This window comes from Globicephala melas, chromosome 9 (genome assembly GCF_963455315.2).
Source record: "Globicephala melas chromosome 9, mGloMel1.2, whole genome shotgun sequence".
NCBI classification, from domain to species: Eukaryota; Metazoa; Chordata; class Mammalia; order Artiodactyla; family Delphinidae; genus Globicephala; species Globicephala melas.
The window spans coordinates 70862527-70883429 of NC_083322.1; the positions used below are offsets into that span (position 1 = coordinate 70862527).

At 37.7% G+C, this 20903-nt stretch overlaps 1 protein-coding gene across 1 annotated transcript in view; it reads left to right on the top strand.

The window, feature by feature from the left end:
• The window catches only part of HDAC9 (histone deacetylase 9), an 812002-nt gene that overhangs the window by 590448 nt on the left and 200651 nt on the right, over window positions 1-20903 (top strand). Inside the window, exons 19-22 of the mRNA XM_060304692.2 lie at window positions 14065-14120; window positions 14365-14452; window positions 20052-20171; window positions 20483-20580. Of these exons, the coding sequence (XP_060160675.1) occupies window positions 14065-14120; window positions 14365-14452; window positions 20052-20171; window positions 20483-20580 (362 nt within the window). The remainder of the gene's footprint in view (window positions 1-14064; window positions 14121-14364; window positions 14453-20051; window positions 20172-20482; window positions 20581-20903) is intronic.

The window sequence follows — 20903 nt, forward strand, 5'->3', positions numbered from 1 at the left end:
AAAGACTCCATTAAGTGTAAGGAACAAAATATTTTATGTGCTTCTAAGAAGATGTTACATAATCTAATAGTCAGCGTCCCAAAGAAAGCTGGGATGCAAAAGCTGGAACCTTGAAAGAAGGAAGTACTAGTTGCTGAGGTGAGAACAAAGGACCAGAGGGATAAAAACCAGGGTAATATGTATTCACAAATTGTTTTATCTTTCTTTATTGACCAGTAGTCACTGTGTTAAGTCTACAGGCACTATGTAAGTCTAGAAGATAAAAAGGTGAGCCAAGTCATGAAGTGGTGACCCCACTATGGGGAATAGGGGTGTGGATACTAACCGTATAAATCACATTAATCAAAAATAATAAATCGGATAATCATACTAATGAGTGTATTGTTACAAATTAAGATGAGTTCTCACAAACAAGGCTTGACAGATCTCTAAGAGCACTTTATACAGGAAACTGTTGGTGACCTATGGAGGTTCAGAGATGGTTTTCCTGGGGAAATGATGTTGGAGTTGAAGTGTGCAGATCAGGAGGCATTATCCAGATAAAAGAGAGGGTAGGTAAGTGGAAGACATTCCACACAGAACTAGGAGCATGTGCAAGGGGTTGTGGCTAGAGGAAACAAGGCATGCTGGAAGAATCTGAAGGTCAGTGTAGCTGGAGTGGAGAAACCAAAGTGGATGGTGGTATAAGATGAAGTTGAAGAGGTGGCAGAGAGGGCGACCTTCAAGATGGTGGAGGAGTAAGACGTGGAGGTCACCTTCCTCCCCACAAATACATTAAAAATACATCTACATGTGGAACAACTCCTACAGAACACCTACTGAACGCTGGCAGAAGACCTCAGATTTTCCAAAAGGCAAGAAAATTCCCACATACATGGGTAGGGCAAAAGAAAAAAGAAAAAACAGACAAAAGAATATGGATAGGACCTGCACCTCTGGGAGGGAGCTGTGAAGGAGGAAAAGTTTCCACACACTAGGAATTCCCTTCACTGTCAGAGACGGGAGGTGGCGGCGGGGGAGCTTCAGAGCCATGGAGGAGAGCACAGCAACAGGGGTGCAGAGGGCAAAGTGGAGAGATTCCCGCACAGAGGATCAGTGCCAACCAGCACTCACCAGCCTGAGAGCCTGTCTGTTCACTTGCCAAGGCGTGTGGGAGGTCGGAGCTGAGGCTCAGGCTTTGGAGTTCAGATCCCAGGGAGAGGACTGGGGTTGGCTGCGTGAAGACAGCCTGAAGAGGGCTAGTGTGCCACCTCTAGCCGGGACGGAGTCTGGGAAAAAGTCTGGACCTGTGTAAGAGTCAAGAGACCATTGTTTCGGGGTGCATGAGGAGAGGGGATTCCTCCCCTGTTTACCCACAGAAGGCAGAGCAGTGCTTAAACAAGTTCCAGAGACCGACGCGAGTCATGGCTATCAGCTCAGACACCACAGATGAGCATGAAGTGCTAACGCTACTGGTGCAGGCATCAAGAAGCCTGTATGCAAGCACAGGTCACTATCCACACCTCCCCCCCACCCCGGGAGCCTGTACAGCCCGCCACTGGCATGGTCCCATGATCCAGAGACAACTTACCCCGGAGAACACATGGCACACCTCAGGCTGTCGCAACATCAAGCCAGCCTCTGCCACTGCAGGCTCTCCCTGTATTCTAATTATAACTGCCGTAACCCTACCTCCCCCCTGGCATGAGTGAGCCAGAGCCCCTTAATCAGCCTCTGCTTTAACCTCATCCTCTCTGGGCGGGAACAGAAGCCTGAGGGCAACCTACATGGAGAGGTGGGGCCAAAACCAAAGGTGAACCCCAGGAGCTGTGCGAACAAAGAAGAGAAAGGGAAATCTCTCCCAGCAGCCACAGGAGCGGCGGATTAAATCACCACAATCAACTTGATGTACCCTGTGTCTGCGGAATACCTGAATAGACAATGAATCCTCCCAAAATTGAAATGGTGGACTTTGGGAGCAACTGTAGACTTGGGGTTTGCTTTCTGCATCTAATTTGTGTTCTGTTTTATGTTTATCTTAGTTTAGTATTTAGGGATTATTATCGTTGGTAGATTTGTTTATTGATTTGGTTGCTCTTGTCATTTTTAAAAAATATATATATATATTTTTTCCTTTATCTCTTTTTGTGAGTGTGTATGTGTATGCTTCTTTGTGTGATTTTGTCTGTATAGCTTTGCTTTTGCCATTTTTCCTAGGGTTCTCTCCATCCGTTTTTTTCTTTTTTTCTTTTTTTCTTTTTTGTATATTTTTTTAACACTTGTTATCACCGGTGGATTTGTTTTTTGGTTTCGTTGCTCTCTTCTTTCTTTCTTTTTATTATTATTATTTTTTTTACTTTTTATTTTTTAATACTATACTTTTTATTTTAATAACTTTATTATATTTTACTTGTTTTTTTTCTTTCTTTTTTTCTTTCTTTCTTTTTTTTTCTCCCTTTTTTTTCTGAGCCATGTTGCTGACAGGGTCTTGGTGCTCCGGCCGAGTGTCAGGCTTGAGCCTCTGAGGTAGGAGAGCCAAGTTCAGAACATTGGATCACCAGAGACCTCCTGGCCCCATGTAATATCAATTGGCGAGAGCTCTCCCAGAGATCTCCGTCTCAACACTAAGACCCAGCTCCACCCAATGGCCAGCAAGCTCCAGTGCTGGACACCCCATGCCAAACAACTAGCAAGACAGGGACACAACCCCACCCATTAGCAGAGACGCTGCCTGAAATCATAATAAGGTCGCAGACATCCCAAAACAAACCACTGGATGCAGCCCTGCCCACCAGAAAGACAAGGTCCAGCCCCACCCCCCAGAACACAGGCACCAGTCCTCTCCACAAAGAAGCCTACACAACCCACTGAACCACCCTTACCCATTGGGGGCAGACACCAAAAACAACAGGAACTATGAACCTGCAGCCTGTGAAAAGGAGACCCCAAACACAGTAAGTTAAGCAAAATGGGAAGACAGAGAAATATGAAGCATATGAAGGAACAAGGTAAAAACCAACCATACCAAACAAATGAAGAGGAAATAAGCAGTCTACCTGAAAAAGAATTCAAAGTAATGATAGTAAACATGATTCAAAATCTTTAAAATAGAATGGAGCAAATACAAGAAACGTTTAACAAGGACCTAGAAGAACTGAAGAGCAAACAATGATGAACCACGCAATAAATGAAATTAAAAATTTTCTAGAAGGAATCAATAGCAGAATAACTGATGCAGAAGAATGGATAAGTGACCTGGAAGATAAAATAGTGGAAATAATTACCACAGAGAAGAATAAAGAAAAAAGAATGAAAAGAGTTGAGGACAGTCTCAGAGACCTCAGGGACCACATTAAACACAGCAACATTTAACTTATAGGGGTTCCAGAAGAAGAAGAGAAAAAAAAAGGGGTCTGAGAAAATATTTGAAGAGATTATAGTTGAAAACTTCCCTAACATGGGAAAGGAAATAATCAAGTCCAGGAAGGGCAGAGAGTCCCATACAGGATAAATCCAAGCAGAAATACTGCAAGACACATATTAATCAAACTATCAAAAATTAAATACAAAGAAAAAATATTAAAAGCAGCAAGGGAAAAGCAACAAATACCATACAAGGGAATCCCCATAAGGTTAGCAGCTGATCTTTCACCAGAAACTCTGCAAGCCAGAAGGGAGTAGCAGGACATATTTAAAGTGATGAAAGGGAAAACCCTACAGCCAAGATTACTCTACCCAGCAAGGATCTCATTCAGATTCAACCAAGTAATTAAAACCTTTACAGACAAGCAAAACTTAAGGGAATTCAGCACCACCAAACCAGCTTTACAACAAATTCTAAAGGAGCTTCCCTAGGCAGGAAACACAAGAGAAGGAAAAGACCTACAAAAACAAATCCAAGAAAATTAAGAAAATGGTAATAGGAACATACATATTGATAATTTCCTTACATGTAAATGGATTAAATGCTCCAGCCAAAGGACATAGACCGGCTGAATGGATAGAAAAACAACACCCATATATATGCTGTCTACAAGAGACCCACTTCAGGCCTAGAGACACATAAACAGACTGAAAGTGAGGAGATGAAAAAAGATATTCCAGGCAAATGAAATCAAAAAAAAGCTGGATAGCAATTCTCATATCAGACAAAATAGACTTTAAAATAAAGATTATTACAAGAGACAAAGAAGGATACTACCCAGTGATCAATGGATCAATCCAAGAAGATATAGCAAGTGTAAATATTTATGCATCCAACATAGGAGCACCTCAGTACATAAGGTAAATGGCTAACAGCCATAATAGGGAAAATAGACAGTGACACAATCATAGTAGGGGAAACCTCACTTTTGCCAATGGACAAATCATCCAGAATGAAAATAAATAACAAAACACAAGCTTCAAATCATATATTAAACAAGTTGGACTTAATTGATATTTATAGGACATTCCATCCAAAAACAACAGAATACACTTTCTTCTCAAGTGCTCATGGAACATTCTCCAGGGTAGATCATATCCTGGGTCACAAGTCAAGCTTTGGTCAATTTAAGAAAATTGAAATCGTCTCAAATATCTTTTCCGACCACAAAACTATGAGACTAGATATCAATTAGAGGGAAAAAAATCTGTAAAAACTGCAAACACATGGAAGCTAAACAATACCCTACTAATTAAACAAGAGATCACTGAAGAAATCAAGGAGGAAATCAAAAAATACCTAGAAGCAAATGATGTGAAAACACGATGACCTAAAACCTATGGGATGCAGCAAAAGCAGTTCTAAGACAGAAGTTTAAACCAATACAATCCGACCTCAAGAAACAAGAAACATCTCAAATAAACAACCTAACCTTACACCTAAAGCAATTAGAGAAAGAAGAACAAAAAAACCCCAAAGTTAGCAGAAGGAAAGAAATAAAGATCAGATCAGAAATAAGTGAAAAAGAAATGAAGGAAACAATAGCAAAGATCAGTAAAACTAAAAGCTGGTTCTTTGAGAAGATAAACAAAATTGATAAACCATTAGCCAGTCTCATCAAGATAAAAAGGTAGACGATTCAAATCAACAGAATTAGAAATGAAAAAGGAGAGGTAAAAATTGACCCTGCAGAAATACAGAGAATCATGTGGAATCACTACAAGCAACTCTATGCCAATAAAATGGACAACCAGGAAGAAATGGACCAATTGTTAGAAAAGCACAACCTTCCGAGACTGAACCAGGAAGAGATAGAAAATATAAACACACCAATCACAAGCACTGAAATTGAAACTGTGATTAAAAATCTTCCAACAAACAAAACCCCAGTTCCAGATGGCTTCACAGGCAAATTCTATCAAACATTTAGAGAAGAGGTAACACTTATCCTTCTCAAACTCTTCCAAAATATAGCAGAGGGAGGAACACTCCCAAACTCATTCTACGAGACCACCATCACCCTGATACCAAAACCAGACAATGATGTCACAAAAAAAGAAAACTATAGACAAATATAACTGATGAACATAGATGCAAAATCCTCAACAAAATACTAGCAAAGAAAGTCCAACAGCACATAAAAAGGATCATACACCATGGTCATGTGGGGTTTATCCCAGGAATGCAAGGATTCTTCAATATACGCAAATCAATCAATGTGATACACCACATTAACAAACTGAAGGGTAAAACCATATGATAATCTTAATATATGGAGAAAAAGCTTATGACAAAATTCAACACCCATTTATGATAAAAGCTATTTAGAAAGTAGGCATAGAGGGAACTTACCTCAACATAATAAAGGCCGTGTACGACAAACCCACAGCCAACATCATTCTCAGTGGTGAAAAACTTAAACCTTTTCCACTAAGATCAGGAACAAGACAAGGTTGCCCGTTCTCACTGATGTTATTCCACATAGTTTTGGAAGTTTTAGCCACAGCACAAAGAGAAGAAAAAGAGATAAAAGGAAGTCAAAATGGAAAAGAAGAAGTAAAGCTGTCACTGTTTGCAGATGACATGATACTATACATAGAGAATCTTAAAGATGCTATCAGAACACTACCAGAGCTAACAAATGAATTTGGTAGAGTAGCAGGATAGAAAATTAATGCACAGAAATCTCTTTCATTCTTATACACTAATGATGAAAAATCTGAAAGAGAAATTAAGGGAACAGTCCCATTTACCATTGCAACAAAAAGAATACCTAGGAATAAACCTATCTAAGGAGACAGAAGACATATATGCAGAAAACTGTAAGACACTGATGACAGAAATTAAAGATGATACAAACAGATGGAGAGATTGACCATGTTCTTGGATTGGAAGACTCTACACTGTGAAAATGACTATACTACCCAAAGCAATCTACAGATTCAATGCAATCCCTATCAAACTACCACTGGCATTTTTCACAGAACTAGAAAAAATTCCACAATTTTTGTATGGAAACACAAAAGACCCCGAATAGCCAAAGCAATCTTGAGAAAGAAAAACGGAGCTGGAGGAATCAGGCTCCCTGATTTCAGACTGAACTACAAAGCTACAGTAATCAAGATAGTATGGTACTGGCACAAAAACGGAAATATAGATCAGTGGAATAGGATGGAAAGCCCAGAGATAAATCCACACACCTGTGATCACCTTATCTTTGATAAAGGAGACAAGAATATACAACGGAGAAAAGACAGCCTCTTCAATAAGTGGTGCTGGGAAAACTGGACAGCTACATGTAAAAGAATGAAATTAGAACACCATACACAAAAATAAACTCAAAATGGATAAAGACCTAAATGTAAGGCCAGACACTCTAAAACTCTTAGAGGAAAACATGGGCAGGACACTCTTTGACATAAATCACAGCAAGATCCTTTTTGACCTACCTCTTAGAGAAATGGAAATAAAAACAAAAGTAAACAAATGGGACCTAATGAAACTTAAAAGCTTTTGCATAGCAAAGGAAACCATAAACAAGATGAAAAGACAACCTTCAGAATGGGAGAAAAGATTGGCAAATGAAGCAACTGACAAGTGATTAATCTGCAAAGTATATAAACAGCTCATGCAGCTCAATATCAAAAAAACAACCAAATCAAAAAATGGGCAGAAGATCTAAATTGACCTTTCTCGAAAGAAGATATACAGATTGCCAACAAACACATGAACGGATGCTCAACATCACTAATCATTAGAGAAATACAAATCAAAAGTACAATGAGGTATCACCTCACACCGGTCAGAATGGCCATCATCAAAAAAATCTACAAGCAATAAATGCTGAAGTGGATGTGGAGAAAAGGGAACCCTCTTGCACTGTTGGTGGGAATGTAAATTGATACAGTCACTATGGAGAACAGTATGGAGTTTACTTAAAAACCTAGAAATAGACCTACCATATGACTCAGCAATCCCACTGATGGGTATATACCCTGAGAAAACCATAATTCAAAATAATCATGTACCACAATGTTCATTGCAGCCCTATTTACAATAGCCAGGACATGGAAGCAACCTAGGTGTCCATGGACACATGAATGGATAAAGAAGTTGTGACACATATATACAGTGGAATGTTACTCAGCCATAAAAGGAAACGGAATTGAGTTATTTGTAGTGAGGTTGATGGACCTAGAGTGTGTCATACAGAGTGATGTAAGTCAGAAAGAGAAAAACAAATACCATATGCTAACTCATATATATGGAATCTAAAAAAAAAAAAAAACCAGAAACTGCTTCTGATGAACCTAGGGGCAGGACAGGAATAAAGACACAGATGTAGAGAATGGACTTGAGGACACCGGGACGGGGAGGTGTAAACTGGGAAGAAGTGAAAGAGTAGCATTGGCATATATACACTACCAAATGTAAAATAGATAGCTAGTGGGAAGCAGCTGCATAGCACAGGGAGATCAGCTTGGTGCTTTGTGACCACCTAGAGGGGTGGGATAGGGAGGGTTGGTGGAGACGTAAGAGAGAGGTGATATGGGGATATGTGTATAAATATAGCTGATTCACTTCGTTGTACAGCAGAAACTAACACAACATTGTAAAGCAATTATACTCCGATAAAGATGTTAAAAAAATAAATAAATTTAAAAAATGCAAAAAAAACAAAAAATAGGTGGGCAGAGGCCAGATCATTTGTGCAGTGTTGTTGGTCTTAAATGCTTGTTCTTAGGTGTCAGAGTGTGTGAGATGGAATCCCAGCTGTCACTTGCTAGACATGAACCTAAAGCAAGTTCTTTAATCTTTCTGTGCCTTCATTTCCTCATTTGTGATATAGAAATAATAATATTATCTGCCCTCAGATATTTTTGGATTAAATTAATATCAAATATTGGAGTTTATTATCTATCATATTATTATTTGCATTATATTATTTTTGTGTTATGTAGTACATTATAGCATTATAATATAATACTCTTATTTGTCATTTTGGTTTTGTTTATATTAAGAGGAAAAATAAATATGTTTTTTACTGTGGTGGCAATAATCTAACAGATGAAATAATTAATGATATTGTAGAGAGAAGGGGAAACTATAGGTACTTTGTCTTTGAATAGGTAAGAGAAGCAGCACAGGGAAATTAATTGCCCTTAGATCTTATTGGGGACTAGTAAATGGATAGAGTTTATTATGGAAGGATGAGGAAATTTTATTCTAATTGCTTCCATTTTATAAGTGAAATAAGAGGCAAAGTCATTACAAAGGGTAAAGGGTGAGTAGGGGTTAGTGGAGATTTGAAGAAAGAGAAGAGGGTAGAAATACCATACGAAAGGCTTGGAGAGTTAATTGACTAAGGGATATAGTATGATTGCTAGGCATCATGAAGAGCCTACCGAGGTTTCTAATCGTGAATTTAAAGGAAGACCAGGCATGTGGGTTTTATATATGCTTAGGTGCAGGGACAGAGCAGATGCAAATTGTGTTTAATCAGAGTTACAGTTTTACCAGGGGAGTATGTTGAAGGAAGAAAAGGACAAAGTGACTAAAAGTATGTTGTGGACTGAATATTTGTGTCCCCCAAGATTTATATGTTGAAGCCCTAACTCCCCATGTGACCAAATTTAGAGAAAGGGTCTGTGAGGGAATGATAAAGGTTGCATGATTTCATAAGGGTGGGACCTTAATGCAATAGGGTTGGTGTTCTTATAAGAAGTGGAAGAGACACCATAGTTCTCTCTGTACTTGTATACATGCACTCAGAGAATGGCCTTGAGTGAGGACTCCAGGGACAAAGGAGATGGATCTGCAAGCCAGGAAGAAAGCTCTCAACAGAAACCGAACCCTGCCAAACCTTAATCTCAACTTCCAGCCCCCAGAACTAAGAGAAATAAACTTATGTTGTTTAAGGCACCCAGCCTGTGGTATTTTATTTTGGGAGCCTAGCAGACCAACACACCAGGGGAGTATGTTGGAAGGAAAAAAGGACAAGTTGTCTAAAAATATATGCAAGGAAGTAAATATAATAATGGACTGTGAAGTCTAAGTCAGATAAGGAGGGAAGGGAACATCGTGTTGGGGATTGAATGATGTACATCAAAAGTTAAGTAAGGTCAGGACTTCCCTGGCAGTCCAGTGCTTAAGACTTCACCTTCCAATGCAGGAGGTGCGGGTTCAATCCCTGGTCAGGGAGCTAAGATCCCACATGCCTCGTGGCCAGAAAACCAAAACAGAAGCAATCTTGTAACAAATTCAATAAAGACTTTAAAAATGGTCCACATCAAAAAAAAATTTTTTTTAAAAGTTAAGTAACGTCAAAGGATTGGAAGTCCCAGTGCTGCTGAAGCCTCAACTGGAAAATAGGAGAGTAGGAGAGTAGGAGAGTAGGATATTTGACATTGAGATTTTGGAGGAGATGTCGTTATTTATTGGTAATGGCAAAGTCTAGGAGTATGGCTGTAAATAGAAGACAGATTTATGGAAGGCAAGGAGTCAGAGAACTAAGAAATCATGATATTGAATAGATATTCTGTGTGGTTATTGAAATCGCTAAGAAATTAACTGAGTGATGGAGACAAAGGCAGAAATTCCAAAGGCAAAATATTCAAGGAATGGATATAGATATAAGTACATAGATTTGAGTGATATTTAAAAGCAAAATCAACAGGAATTGGTCATGAATTAAAATGAGATAGAAGAACAATAGGGAGAGGGAGCCATTAAGGATAACTCACTGGTCCCTGACTTGAGCTACTGGATGAATCATGGTATCATTGGTAAGTTAGGGAAGGCTGTGAGAAGATCAGGAGTTTGATCTTGGATATTCTAAATTTGAAGTGACCTTGGGATATCCCAGCGAAGATATCAAGGAAGTGGGCTGGTATTTTGGTACTCAGAGCAGGGTTCATCCTGGAAATAAAAATCTGTGAAATATCTGATGATGGGTGGTAATTGAATTCCATGACAGTTGTGCCATTGCCTACGAAGTAAGTATAGAAAGAGGAGAGGAGAAGCCTAAGACTGGGCTTTGAGTAACTTCAGTATTTAATGAACAGATTGAGGAGTATGAGCCTTAAGGGAGACTGATTAGGAAGTTGAAAGAGAGATAAAGAAGCCAGGAGAGTATGAAGTCACAGAAGCCAAGGGAAGAGAATCTTTTAAAAAGGAAGGTGTAGCCAGTAGTGTTGAAAGCTAATGAGACCAAGTAGCCTGAGAGCATAAAAATCTCATTAGATTTAATGACATGGAGGCTATTGGTGACCTTAGTAAAAACTTCATTAATGGACTAATGGAGGTGGAAGATAAGCTAGAGATAGGTGACTGAGGCAGAGGTGAGGAAAACGCAAAAAGAGAAAGCAGGTTAAACCACGTTTTCAAGAGTTTTAAAGGGGAAGAAAAGACATGTGGCAGTTAGAAGGGTCAATCAAAGTAAGGATGGAGATATATATATATATATACATATACATATATATGTATATATATAGTGTGGGTGTGTGTATTTGTATTGTCTTAGTTAACATATATATAATTTTATTTTCAAGATGGCAGGAACTTGAGCCTATTTAAATCTTGATGAAATGTATATAATTGGGAATTTTAATATGAATTTAATATGTTAGTGAGGAAAACATAAATGATAGTGGAAAAGTATGAGGGGATGGTATCCTAACCACAGGTGATAGTTTCTAGGAGGACTAACAACTCCTCTAGTCCAACAGGAGGTAAAGAGAGCTGGACTACCCCAGGACTCAGTCATCTTAATTGTGTTCTATCTTCTCTCTTTCTGGGTGATCTAATCCTTTTTTACAAGAAAGTGTTGTGGAGGATTGGTGCAGTGGGCTTCATGGTCTCAAAGCAGCCATGAGAAAGGAGAACACAAGCTCCATCTTCTGCTGCAGGCAGGTTGGTGAGATGTGAGAGAGGAAATAGCTACCACCTGAGCATATTATGGGAGAAGCAGCCTTGCCAGGTTTCAACTAAGGAAAGGCAGGGGCCCCTCAGAAAAGACTTGGAAAATGTAGGGGAGTTTGCCATTCCTGAGAACACATTGGAAAGTTTGGGTGGACCATGATAACTAAGAAAATATTTGTTATTGGCAAGAAGATAATTTTCAATCTAAAATCAAGTAGTTGAGCAAAGTGGTAGAGGTGACTGAAGACAACTGTAAAGTGAAAGGCAAACCTTTTGTTCAAGGAATTTGGCCATAAGAGAAAAGAAGAAGACGGAATTAAATTCTATTTGGCTTTTTGTCTTCTATAATCTAGCTAGTTACCTGTGCTATTTCACTTCCATTTTTTTTTCCTTAACATGAACTCTATTCAGGTTCATTTTCTGTACATAATACTTCCTAAAATTCTTTTTCTCTGAGCCATGTTTATGCTTTTCCCCCTGCCCAGAATACCATTTAAGTCCTTTTTCACCTTTATGAACACAACTCTTCTTGTAAGACCCTTTAAAATTTACCTCTCAACTTTCTCTTTGTTTTATAGTATTTTTTCACTCTGAAATAATTGACGTTTGTTGTAAAACCATTTGGAAAATACTTGAAATTATAAATTAAATATAATCCACATAATACTATCACTCAGATATATCACGCTGTATGTATTATTTTCAACACCAGTACTTGTAAATTGCTAAGTCTTTACTGTTCCACTAAATATTTATAACAAAATTTTAATGGCTCTCTAATATTCTATGGTATAGATGTACCATATTTCATTTAACCATTCTCCTGATATTAACCAACTTAGATCATTCCCATTTTTCCTATTGTAAATAAAACATTATCTTTTACATAAATACTTGTCTACACAGTAACACCTTTAGAGCAAAAATCTTTTAAGTAGATTACTAGTTCAAAGGGTAAATGTTTTATAAAGGCTCTAAATGTATAGAGGTAGATTATTTTCCAGAAAGACTATAATAAATTATCCTCCTGCAGACATCATTTATCAGTATATAGGCACCCCTCCATTGTCAGCATGGAATATTTTTAAAAGTTTTAATGTCCTAAGTGGAAAAATGGCTTCCCATTGGGATTTTCATCTGCTTGTATTTGATTACTAATTAAGGTGAATATTTTTTCTTATAGTTATTGATTACTGGATGTTTTCTTCTTTGTATTGTCTAGTCATGCCCTTTAATACACAAAACATAGTATTTTTAATTGAATTATAAAAGATCATTAGTATTGTTAATCTAATTGTAAAATTTTGTTACATGCTAATTATCTTGCTTTGTATTATATTGGTTGTTATTTTCACCCTAACTACTGTTTTCACAGTAAAACATATCACACATATCTAATCTTTACAGAATTCTCCATTCTCAGAAGTCATGTAGCACTCTAGAGTTTCACTCCACAATCTTAAAATTGCACTCTCTACTGTCTTGTGTTGTTCATTAATAGTTTCTTTTATATTAATCTTTTATAGCCACAGAGATAGTAACTTGCTTGAGAACAAGCATAGGGAGTATGTTTATCATTATTCCTAGATTTGTAATTGGTATTGTGTTATTGACTTCTAATTTGCTTCTGGGATTATCATTATGTATATGCCCATCAAAATATATAGCAAATTAACTCATTGTGTGTTAATTACCATTATGTTCTAGAAAAATTTATGTATATTTACAGCCGTTGGGAATAGTTATTTTTCTTGAGACTATCTTTATGCTTGTGGTAAGATCTGGGAAAAAATATCCCTGGGGTATATTAAAATTATTTCAAAAGTTTTAGGATTGTATATTAAAGAAACATTCTGTCGTGAGCATGTTACTTGTATCATAGTTAAGTGAAAGGTGGTGTGAGCCATCTGATAAATGATTTCTTTTTTCACGTCAAGCAGCCCAGCTTTTCTGAGCATGCTGGCTTTGCAAGGATTTATAGTTCCCTGCCTTCATGCTGGAGTTACTTCAGCTTTCCGTGATGCATTCCAACTAATCTGGAGGTTAAGGCATTCCTTGATCATGGATAGATCTGATTGCTACTCAGCCCTGGAATTCTTTATAAAATTCCAGAACGTGGGCTAGAAATTGACTTAGGGAATCCAATAAAGTTGCAAGTCTTGGCAGTCATCCAAGCTAAATTTATAGACTGGAAGAAATATGGGCTTTCCATTGTTCTCTTTTTCACCTTTCTGGGTTTCTTTTGTGTGTATGTGAGTGTGTGAGTGTAAATTTATCATTTTGCTGACGTTGGAGTGGAAATAATCATTGAGGAAATCCAGCTAAAGAATTTTCACTTTGGATCCTCCGTGGTCTTTCCGAACTTTGACCCAAACCTGCACCAAAAATGAATTTGTTCTCCCTCTCTAGGATGCTGGTGTCATAAAATAAGGAGTTGTTCTTGAAAATGAATCATGCTAGTATAACAGCTGATGTACACATTTGCCAGCTAGGTACAACTCCCAAATCCCCGTTCTTCCCCTGGCTCTGTGGGAGCCTTCTTTTTGAGACATGATCTGAGAAAATGTGATCGTATGTATTGTTTCTGTTCATTCTGTGAAATGGTAATGGGGGCAAGAAAACAAGCTCTGAAGCCTCTTACAGATTTCAGTCTTTTTGTGTGTGCCTGATGCTCTGTAGTACATGGAGGTCCAAGCAATCCTCTCCTATCTGATCAATGAAAATCTGTCTTGTTCTTACAGAATGGATTTGCTGTTGTGAGGCCCCCAGGCCATCACGCTGAAGAATCCACAGCCATGTAAGTACCAGGGACTGTTGCCCATCTCCAAGCGCCACGGTTCCTGGCGGTCACCTGCCCCGTGCATGTCTCTGAAGCCTCTAATTGTTAGCAGATGGACTGAGAAATCTTGCGAGGTACTCCCAGAAGCAGATTTATGGCTTCAGAGATCATATAGCATTTTAAAAAATGCTCTGAACATTATTTATAATGGTTTTCCTGGCTGATTTGCTTTCTTATTTCTCTGTTCTTCTCTATTCCGCAGGGGGTTCTGCTTTTTTAATTCAGTTGCAATTACCGCCAAATACTTGAGAGACCAACTAAATATAAGCAAGATATTGATTGTAGATCTGGTATGTATTCCTGGCCAGAGCTGCATTTTCAGTGACTCTAGATAAAAGGGAGTGTATTTGTATTTCTCTGTTAGGTTGCCTTGCTTTTCGCACTTGCAAACAACTGAAGGGTGTGTTTCCTTTGAATGTGGAAACTCATTAAATTCAGGATTGCAGTTCTGAAACCATAAACATTCACGTTTCACTTTCATGGTGTTAACTGCAATTTAATGAGAAGAAGGCGCAGATCAGGGCAACTTTTATGATGCTTAAATGAATTGATACTTCCACAGTTAAAATAACCCAACAGAACCTGAATTTACTTTTCCCTGCAGAATATAGACTTTAAATAGTCAGATGTGCTGGAAAGAATGCTGTTGCTTTGGTAACCAATTGGCCACTTCCCCTGGTTAGCAATCATATTGCTTGTTGTGCAACAGTGGTATTATTAAAACAAGTCAGCATGTCATTTTTTCTGAAAAGATCTCAGATCATGTATGCCAGTTTGGGATGACTCCCGGCAGGAACCCTGAGTGATTAAAAGTCAGAGGCATTAGATTAGTCTTGCATTTTAACATGATGCATTCTTACACAATGGAGTTATAATTAGTTTAACAAATGGTTTGTTTAAATGCAGATGACACTTGGCAGGTTGTCTATAGTATATTTGTGAATAATGAGCTGGAGATCTGCCCCATACAAAAGGACCAACCCAGGAAAGGGCGAAAGAGAGCTGACTGGTGATTTATGAGCCCCGTTTTCGGTTTGCCTCCAGTTCACGAGGAGGTGTAATAGGTTGTCTGACAAAGCATAGACAGGAAATGAACCCTGGCATCCAAAGCTAACCTGCTACATCTGCACTTAATTAATTTTTGCAGGTGATAAAAGATTTAAAGGCAAAATATGTTAAAAGTTTTTTTTGAAGTGCAAGCCTTAATAGTCTAAATCTTGTTCGTATCTGCACTCATAATTAAATCTTATTGGGAAGTCGTGGCCTCCCTGTCCCGCCCTCCTATTCAGTTAAGCAGACACACCAAAGGGTTGAGAGAGCACAAACCAAGCCATGTGAAGAAATACTTAGTCAAGTTAAAATGAAGATAAAAGGAATGAAAGACTGATAACCATTTGTACTGTTTGGGAGGAATGGTTATTTTCCACATCCTGTAGTGTAGCCTTTCTGCAAGTTCTTTGGTACTGAGGGTATTGAAACCCAACTTCCCATGTATTTTCCAAACATGCTTATGTTTCAGTATAGGTCATAGTTCAACATTAAAGAAATGTGTTGAAGGCCTAGATATACTACAGCAGCAAGGTCTTAAAATTTTACAAAAAGGAGGACATCAGTACCTATTTTCCCATGTATATACAAAATGACATTTTAAATAATTAATAATCATTGGCTTGCATGATTTATAAGATGGTAAATTTAAAAAACATTTAATATGTTTCTAGAACTCTTAAGTTTTGCTCGAACGATAAGCAAAAAACTTGAAGAAAGGTAGCAGACGAAGACCAAGGATTGTGGGAAAATTTTTCTATGCTTTCTAAATTTGTCACAATTATTCAGGAAGGAGATTGTTAAACTGTCACCCTATCCTTAAGAATTTTTTAGTATTACTTTCTGAGGAATCTCCTCTACTATGAAGATAATAACTGTTAAGAGGCTCTTTAAAAGCACATTTGTGACATCCAAACTCTAAAGCAATGAATTGTACAAGAGACTTGAAGGCTAAAATGCCTGGCTTGTGATAGATGAATATTTTGTACCTCAGAGGATTTGTGTGTAAGGTTTTGTTTTTGTACATGAATATAAGAATAAAAGTTTGTTGGATGTAATTTGATATGATTTATAAATTAAGTTGCTTGGTAGCTATTAGGAGTGTCCTGTAAGCTTACTGGCCTTTGATTATGAATTTGCTCCATTATCCCACGTAAAGGATACTGATTTCCCAACAGGCTATAGTAAAAGAGAAGTTTTTGTTTTATATTCTCTAAACATATGAAGTTCTGTCCAAAGGGTTGCCTCTGAGATCACCACCAGCCCGCATATTCTTACTTTCAAGTCTTCCAAATTCTGCAGCTGCAGGGATACTTTGAGGAAATTCCCCTGTTTCTTCCAGCTGCTGAGAAGGAAGTTTTAAAGTGCCACGTGGCGCTGAGACATCCGTTCTCCCTGGCTGACAGGTCTGTTCTGCAAGTTAGCAGAGGAAAAGTGAAGGTTCTTCAGCGGCAGAAGAACTTCATTCCTGCATATACAAAGTCACTAACTTTAGCTAAATGGTATGAACCAGCTCCATCAATTCCTAGGCCAACAGAAGGCAGAGGTACTCCATTGTTTGAGCAGCTAGATTCCACATTTTTTAGATGCCTAGTAACAGAGAGCTCTAATTCACCCCCTATTTGAAGCCACAGCCAAATATCAGAGGCGTTGAGTATTTTAGGCAGGAATGATTCTAGTTGATCTGTGGAGCTTATTCATTCCAGTTCTCCTTCTGGGGAAGATTCCAAAGATACGCAGATTGGTGAGGAAAGAGAGCAGGTGCACCTGCTTCTCAGCTTGCAAGAGACTGGCCGTTGTGTTCAGGGCGTGAACCTGTCCTAGAAGTAGGATTTGCCTGAATGACTCAGGTAGCTTTTATGTAATGTGACCTTCAGTCGAAAATAATATATTTTAGGCTATTTTCATTAAAAAAAAAAAAAAAAGACACTTCAAATGTCCATAGATTTTAGGCAATTCCATTTTTGGTCAAGCACCAAACTTGACCAAAGGATTGTCGCAAGTGCCCGTACTAAATAATTATAAGTGATAACGTTAGTTGATAGAATATATAATTTATTCAGAGCTATTTTAACATTGTAGTGAAAACATGTTGGCTCTAAATCCTTGTATAGGATAAATTTTCACAGTATGTCGTTAACCAGTAAAATAGCGAAATTATTTTTCAGTATTTCCCAGCAAATCTTAGATACAAGATCTGTTTTGAGGCTGTTCATGATTTGGTTCACTTCCTTACTATAGTAAGTCCTCATAATCACCAATAATTGTCTTATATTGATCTAGTATATATTTGTTGCTGTGGAGAAAAAATCCTCAGATCATATCTGACCAGTAAGTAGTTTGCATTTATATTTTCAGAGAAACTGGAAAAATACTCTCAAGATTATAAGTTGTTGCCCAAAACAAAAGGCACATTTGGACTTACCTTTATCTCTAAATGCTTTGTGAATATAAATATGGAATCAAGAATTATCCAAGTATTTTTAGAATGGGTTTGTGAATTTTAATGAATAATGTCTGTTGAAACCTTATTGTGCTGTGGGCAAGAGTATATTTCTTATTCTGAAATTTGTGCAACAATAAGCACCCAACACATTTTTGAAGAACATATTATTTTATATCTAAGACAAATGATCTTTTATTTGACCTTCTTAGATAAACCTTTACAACATCAAGGCAATATTTTTCTGGTTTGCAAACTGTGGATGTATCTAGGCCCAGCGAAAAATTTTTCTTACAACGCTGACTAAAAATTCTATCCTGTAGTAGCAATGCAAACATTCTATCACTGTTATTTTTCAAAATATTTTGTTTGTCCATCCTCTAGGTATCCAGTAGCAAATTCAAGACATTGTGGGTTAAATTGTATCATTTTTGTTCTCATAAAGGACAAGTTTTGCTATTTCCTCCTTCCTTTCCTTTAAACGTTCAGAAATCCAGGAATTAATATATATATTTTTCAGTAAGCTATTTTTTTTCCTGATGTGTGTGTATGCCTTTAGTCAGTACAAGTTTCTGGAAAGATGCCTTTCTTTCTAAATATTTTATGATTCCTTAATTGATTTTGGATATATGTACTATGTAAAAGGGGGGAAGATTAGTGTATGTCTACACTGTGGATAGCAAGCTCACTGCTTTTAGAACCCACCAAAAGGAGGTTTCAGTGGTGTCTAGTGAGGGAGTTCTGGGCTGGAGGTTGAAGTGGAGACAAGTTATATAAACCTCAATAAGGAGCAATAATGACCACCAGTCTCACTTCTTAGGTTTGCTAAGAAGATCAAAGAGATAATGAATGTAAGTGTAAGTTAACAGCATAATGGTTATGAGTTTGGCCTTTGGAGTGAGAAGTGGATTCAAGACGCTGTCTTGAAAAATAACTGAAGCTCTCCAAGTCTCAGTCTATTTACCTTTTAAATCAGCGATAATATCATATACCTCATATAAATGTTAAATAATCTATGTAAGATATTTAGCATGGTACCTGACTCAAAAATTGTAGGAATCATTGTTGAAAATAGTGTGATTCTTACTGATATAAAATACAGTGTAAGTAAGTAGTTACAAGTGACCAATAGTTTTTTATAACAGAACCTGAAACTATAAATGTTACACATGTAGCAGTAATATTATATTAAATACAAATATATAGGTTATTCACTTTTATGAGTCATTTATTTTATCTTGGTCAGAAGCTATTAGGAACCATATTAACTGAGACTCTTGACACTTGGGGTCTTTTAGTAAGGATGTTTTTAAAAATGCTATTGGTTTTATTTTTCCTATATCTTTTATCAATTCCAGCATGTTTATATCATAAAACAATTAGAAAAAAAGAACTATTAAGTCTTGAATCATTATCAAATACAAATGTCCTAAGAATTTTTTTTCTTTCATTTTAATGAAACAGGCCCCTTTTTTTTCCTGTGGGAAGGGGGAGTGGTGTGGAGAAAGAAAAAATAGGAAGAAGGAGGCTGGGAAGAGAGCCATAATATAATATTAAAATTAGGCAGATTGGACAAGATTGCATAAAGGCCCATGCCATCTTTCTGCTTTGGCCCAAATGATTTAATAGCTAATGAGCTCACGCTCCTGTGTCTTTGACTCTTGCCTTCACGATTTTACCAAAATAAAGTATGAAGTCCTTTTTGCATCTGGCATCTCTTTTGAAGTCATTCTAACTGCTGAGGGACTGCTAACTGAATTGAACGCTTCAAGAAAGCCAATTTACTCAGCTGGTTGCAAAGCCTTTGACCTTAATGGTGGGACTTGGCAAATCAATGCATACACGTATGTTTAGTGTTCTGTCAAGAATTGCGAAAATGCTCTGTAAGCCATAGATCCTTCTGCAAAATACTAGTTTGTAGTTTAAACATTAGTCTTTCCGCAGAGGCCAATGAGGCTAGTTAATTAAGCCTAAGGGGTTATGAACTGTTGGCAGTTAATAAGTCATAAAATTCCTCCATAAAACAGGATGCGAGATTCCATCACTGAAGCAAAGAGTACAAAGGGCCGGTGTATAAATATCTAATTGTACCAAAGGACTGGGCTTTCTCAATGACTGCTCATCTGGAGTCTCCAGGGCATCTTTGCTGTGGTTTCCTGATTTTTAGAAGCCAGTTTAAAAAATGAGTGCATTAAAGGGTAATTTGCCTGAAAGTTCAGGAAGTAAAGGGGGTGGTGTGGAAGCAAGCTGAACAGGAGAAAGAAAGAGGGACATACAAGACAGCAAATGAGAAGGAGGGTGGGGTAGAAAGACAGGGAACTAGAAATTAGAAAAGTTGTCTCCACACAGAGTGAGACACGACTGTATTTGTCATCTGGTTTTTTTTTTTTCCCCTGTAGGATGTTCACCATGGAAATGGTACACAGCAGGCCTTTTATGCTGACCCCAGCATCCTGTATATTTCACTCCATCGCTATGATGAAGGGAACTTTTTCCCTGGCAGTGGAGCCCCAAATGAGGTTCGGTTTATTTCTTTAGAGCCCCACTTTTATTTGTATCTTTCAGGTAATTGCATTGCATGATTACCCCTAATTTTCTTGTCCTTTGCTGGTGTTTTAAATTACACGAGATTACTGAATTGTCCCACGGGACCAAGAACCAGTGCAGAACAAGTGCATAACCCAGAGCACTGGTTGTCAAGCAAAGTTGGGCTGATTTGACATGTTGTTTGATGTTTATTTCAAGAGCTCACATGTGTTTGTTTTCCTCTCTTCTTGCTTCTTCCCTGTGCTCTTCTCTACCCACTGTGGTGTGGTTTTTCTCTTCCTAGGTTGGAACAGGCCTTGGAGAAGGATACAATATAAATATTGCCTGGACAGGTGGCCTTGATCCCCCCATGGGAGATACTGAGTACCTTGAAGCGTTCAGGTTGGTACTTCTTTCTCTGAAAGTGGAAAATTAGAAAACAAATGAAACAACACCAAATGTAAAAGAGAAATGTAAATTTCTAACTAAGGTAAAGTAGCTAAAGGACTCATTCTATTAAAGCTCCAAAAAATGTTTGGTTTGAGGGACCTGAATATTGCTACAAAGCCACTTAAGGAGTATGTGTACCAAAAAAAGGTACATCAAGACCTAGTTGTAATCAATGGCCAGGAATGTTCCCCTCTTTCTACAAAAAAAAAAGGGAAAAAAAGATTTTATTATTCAGTAGTCTGGAAAATTCTGCCTATTATGACATATGATGTGAT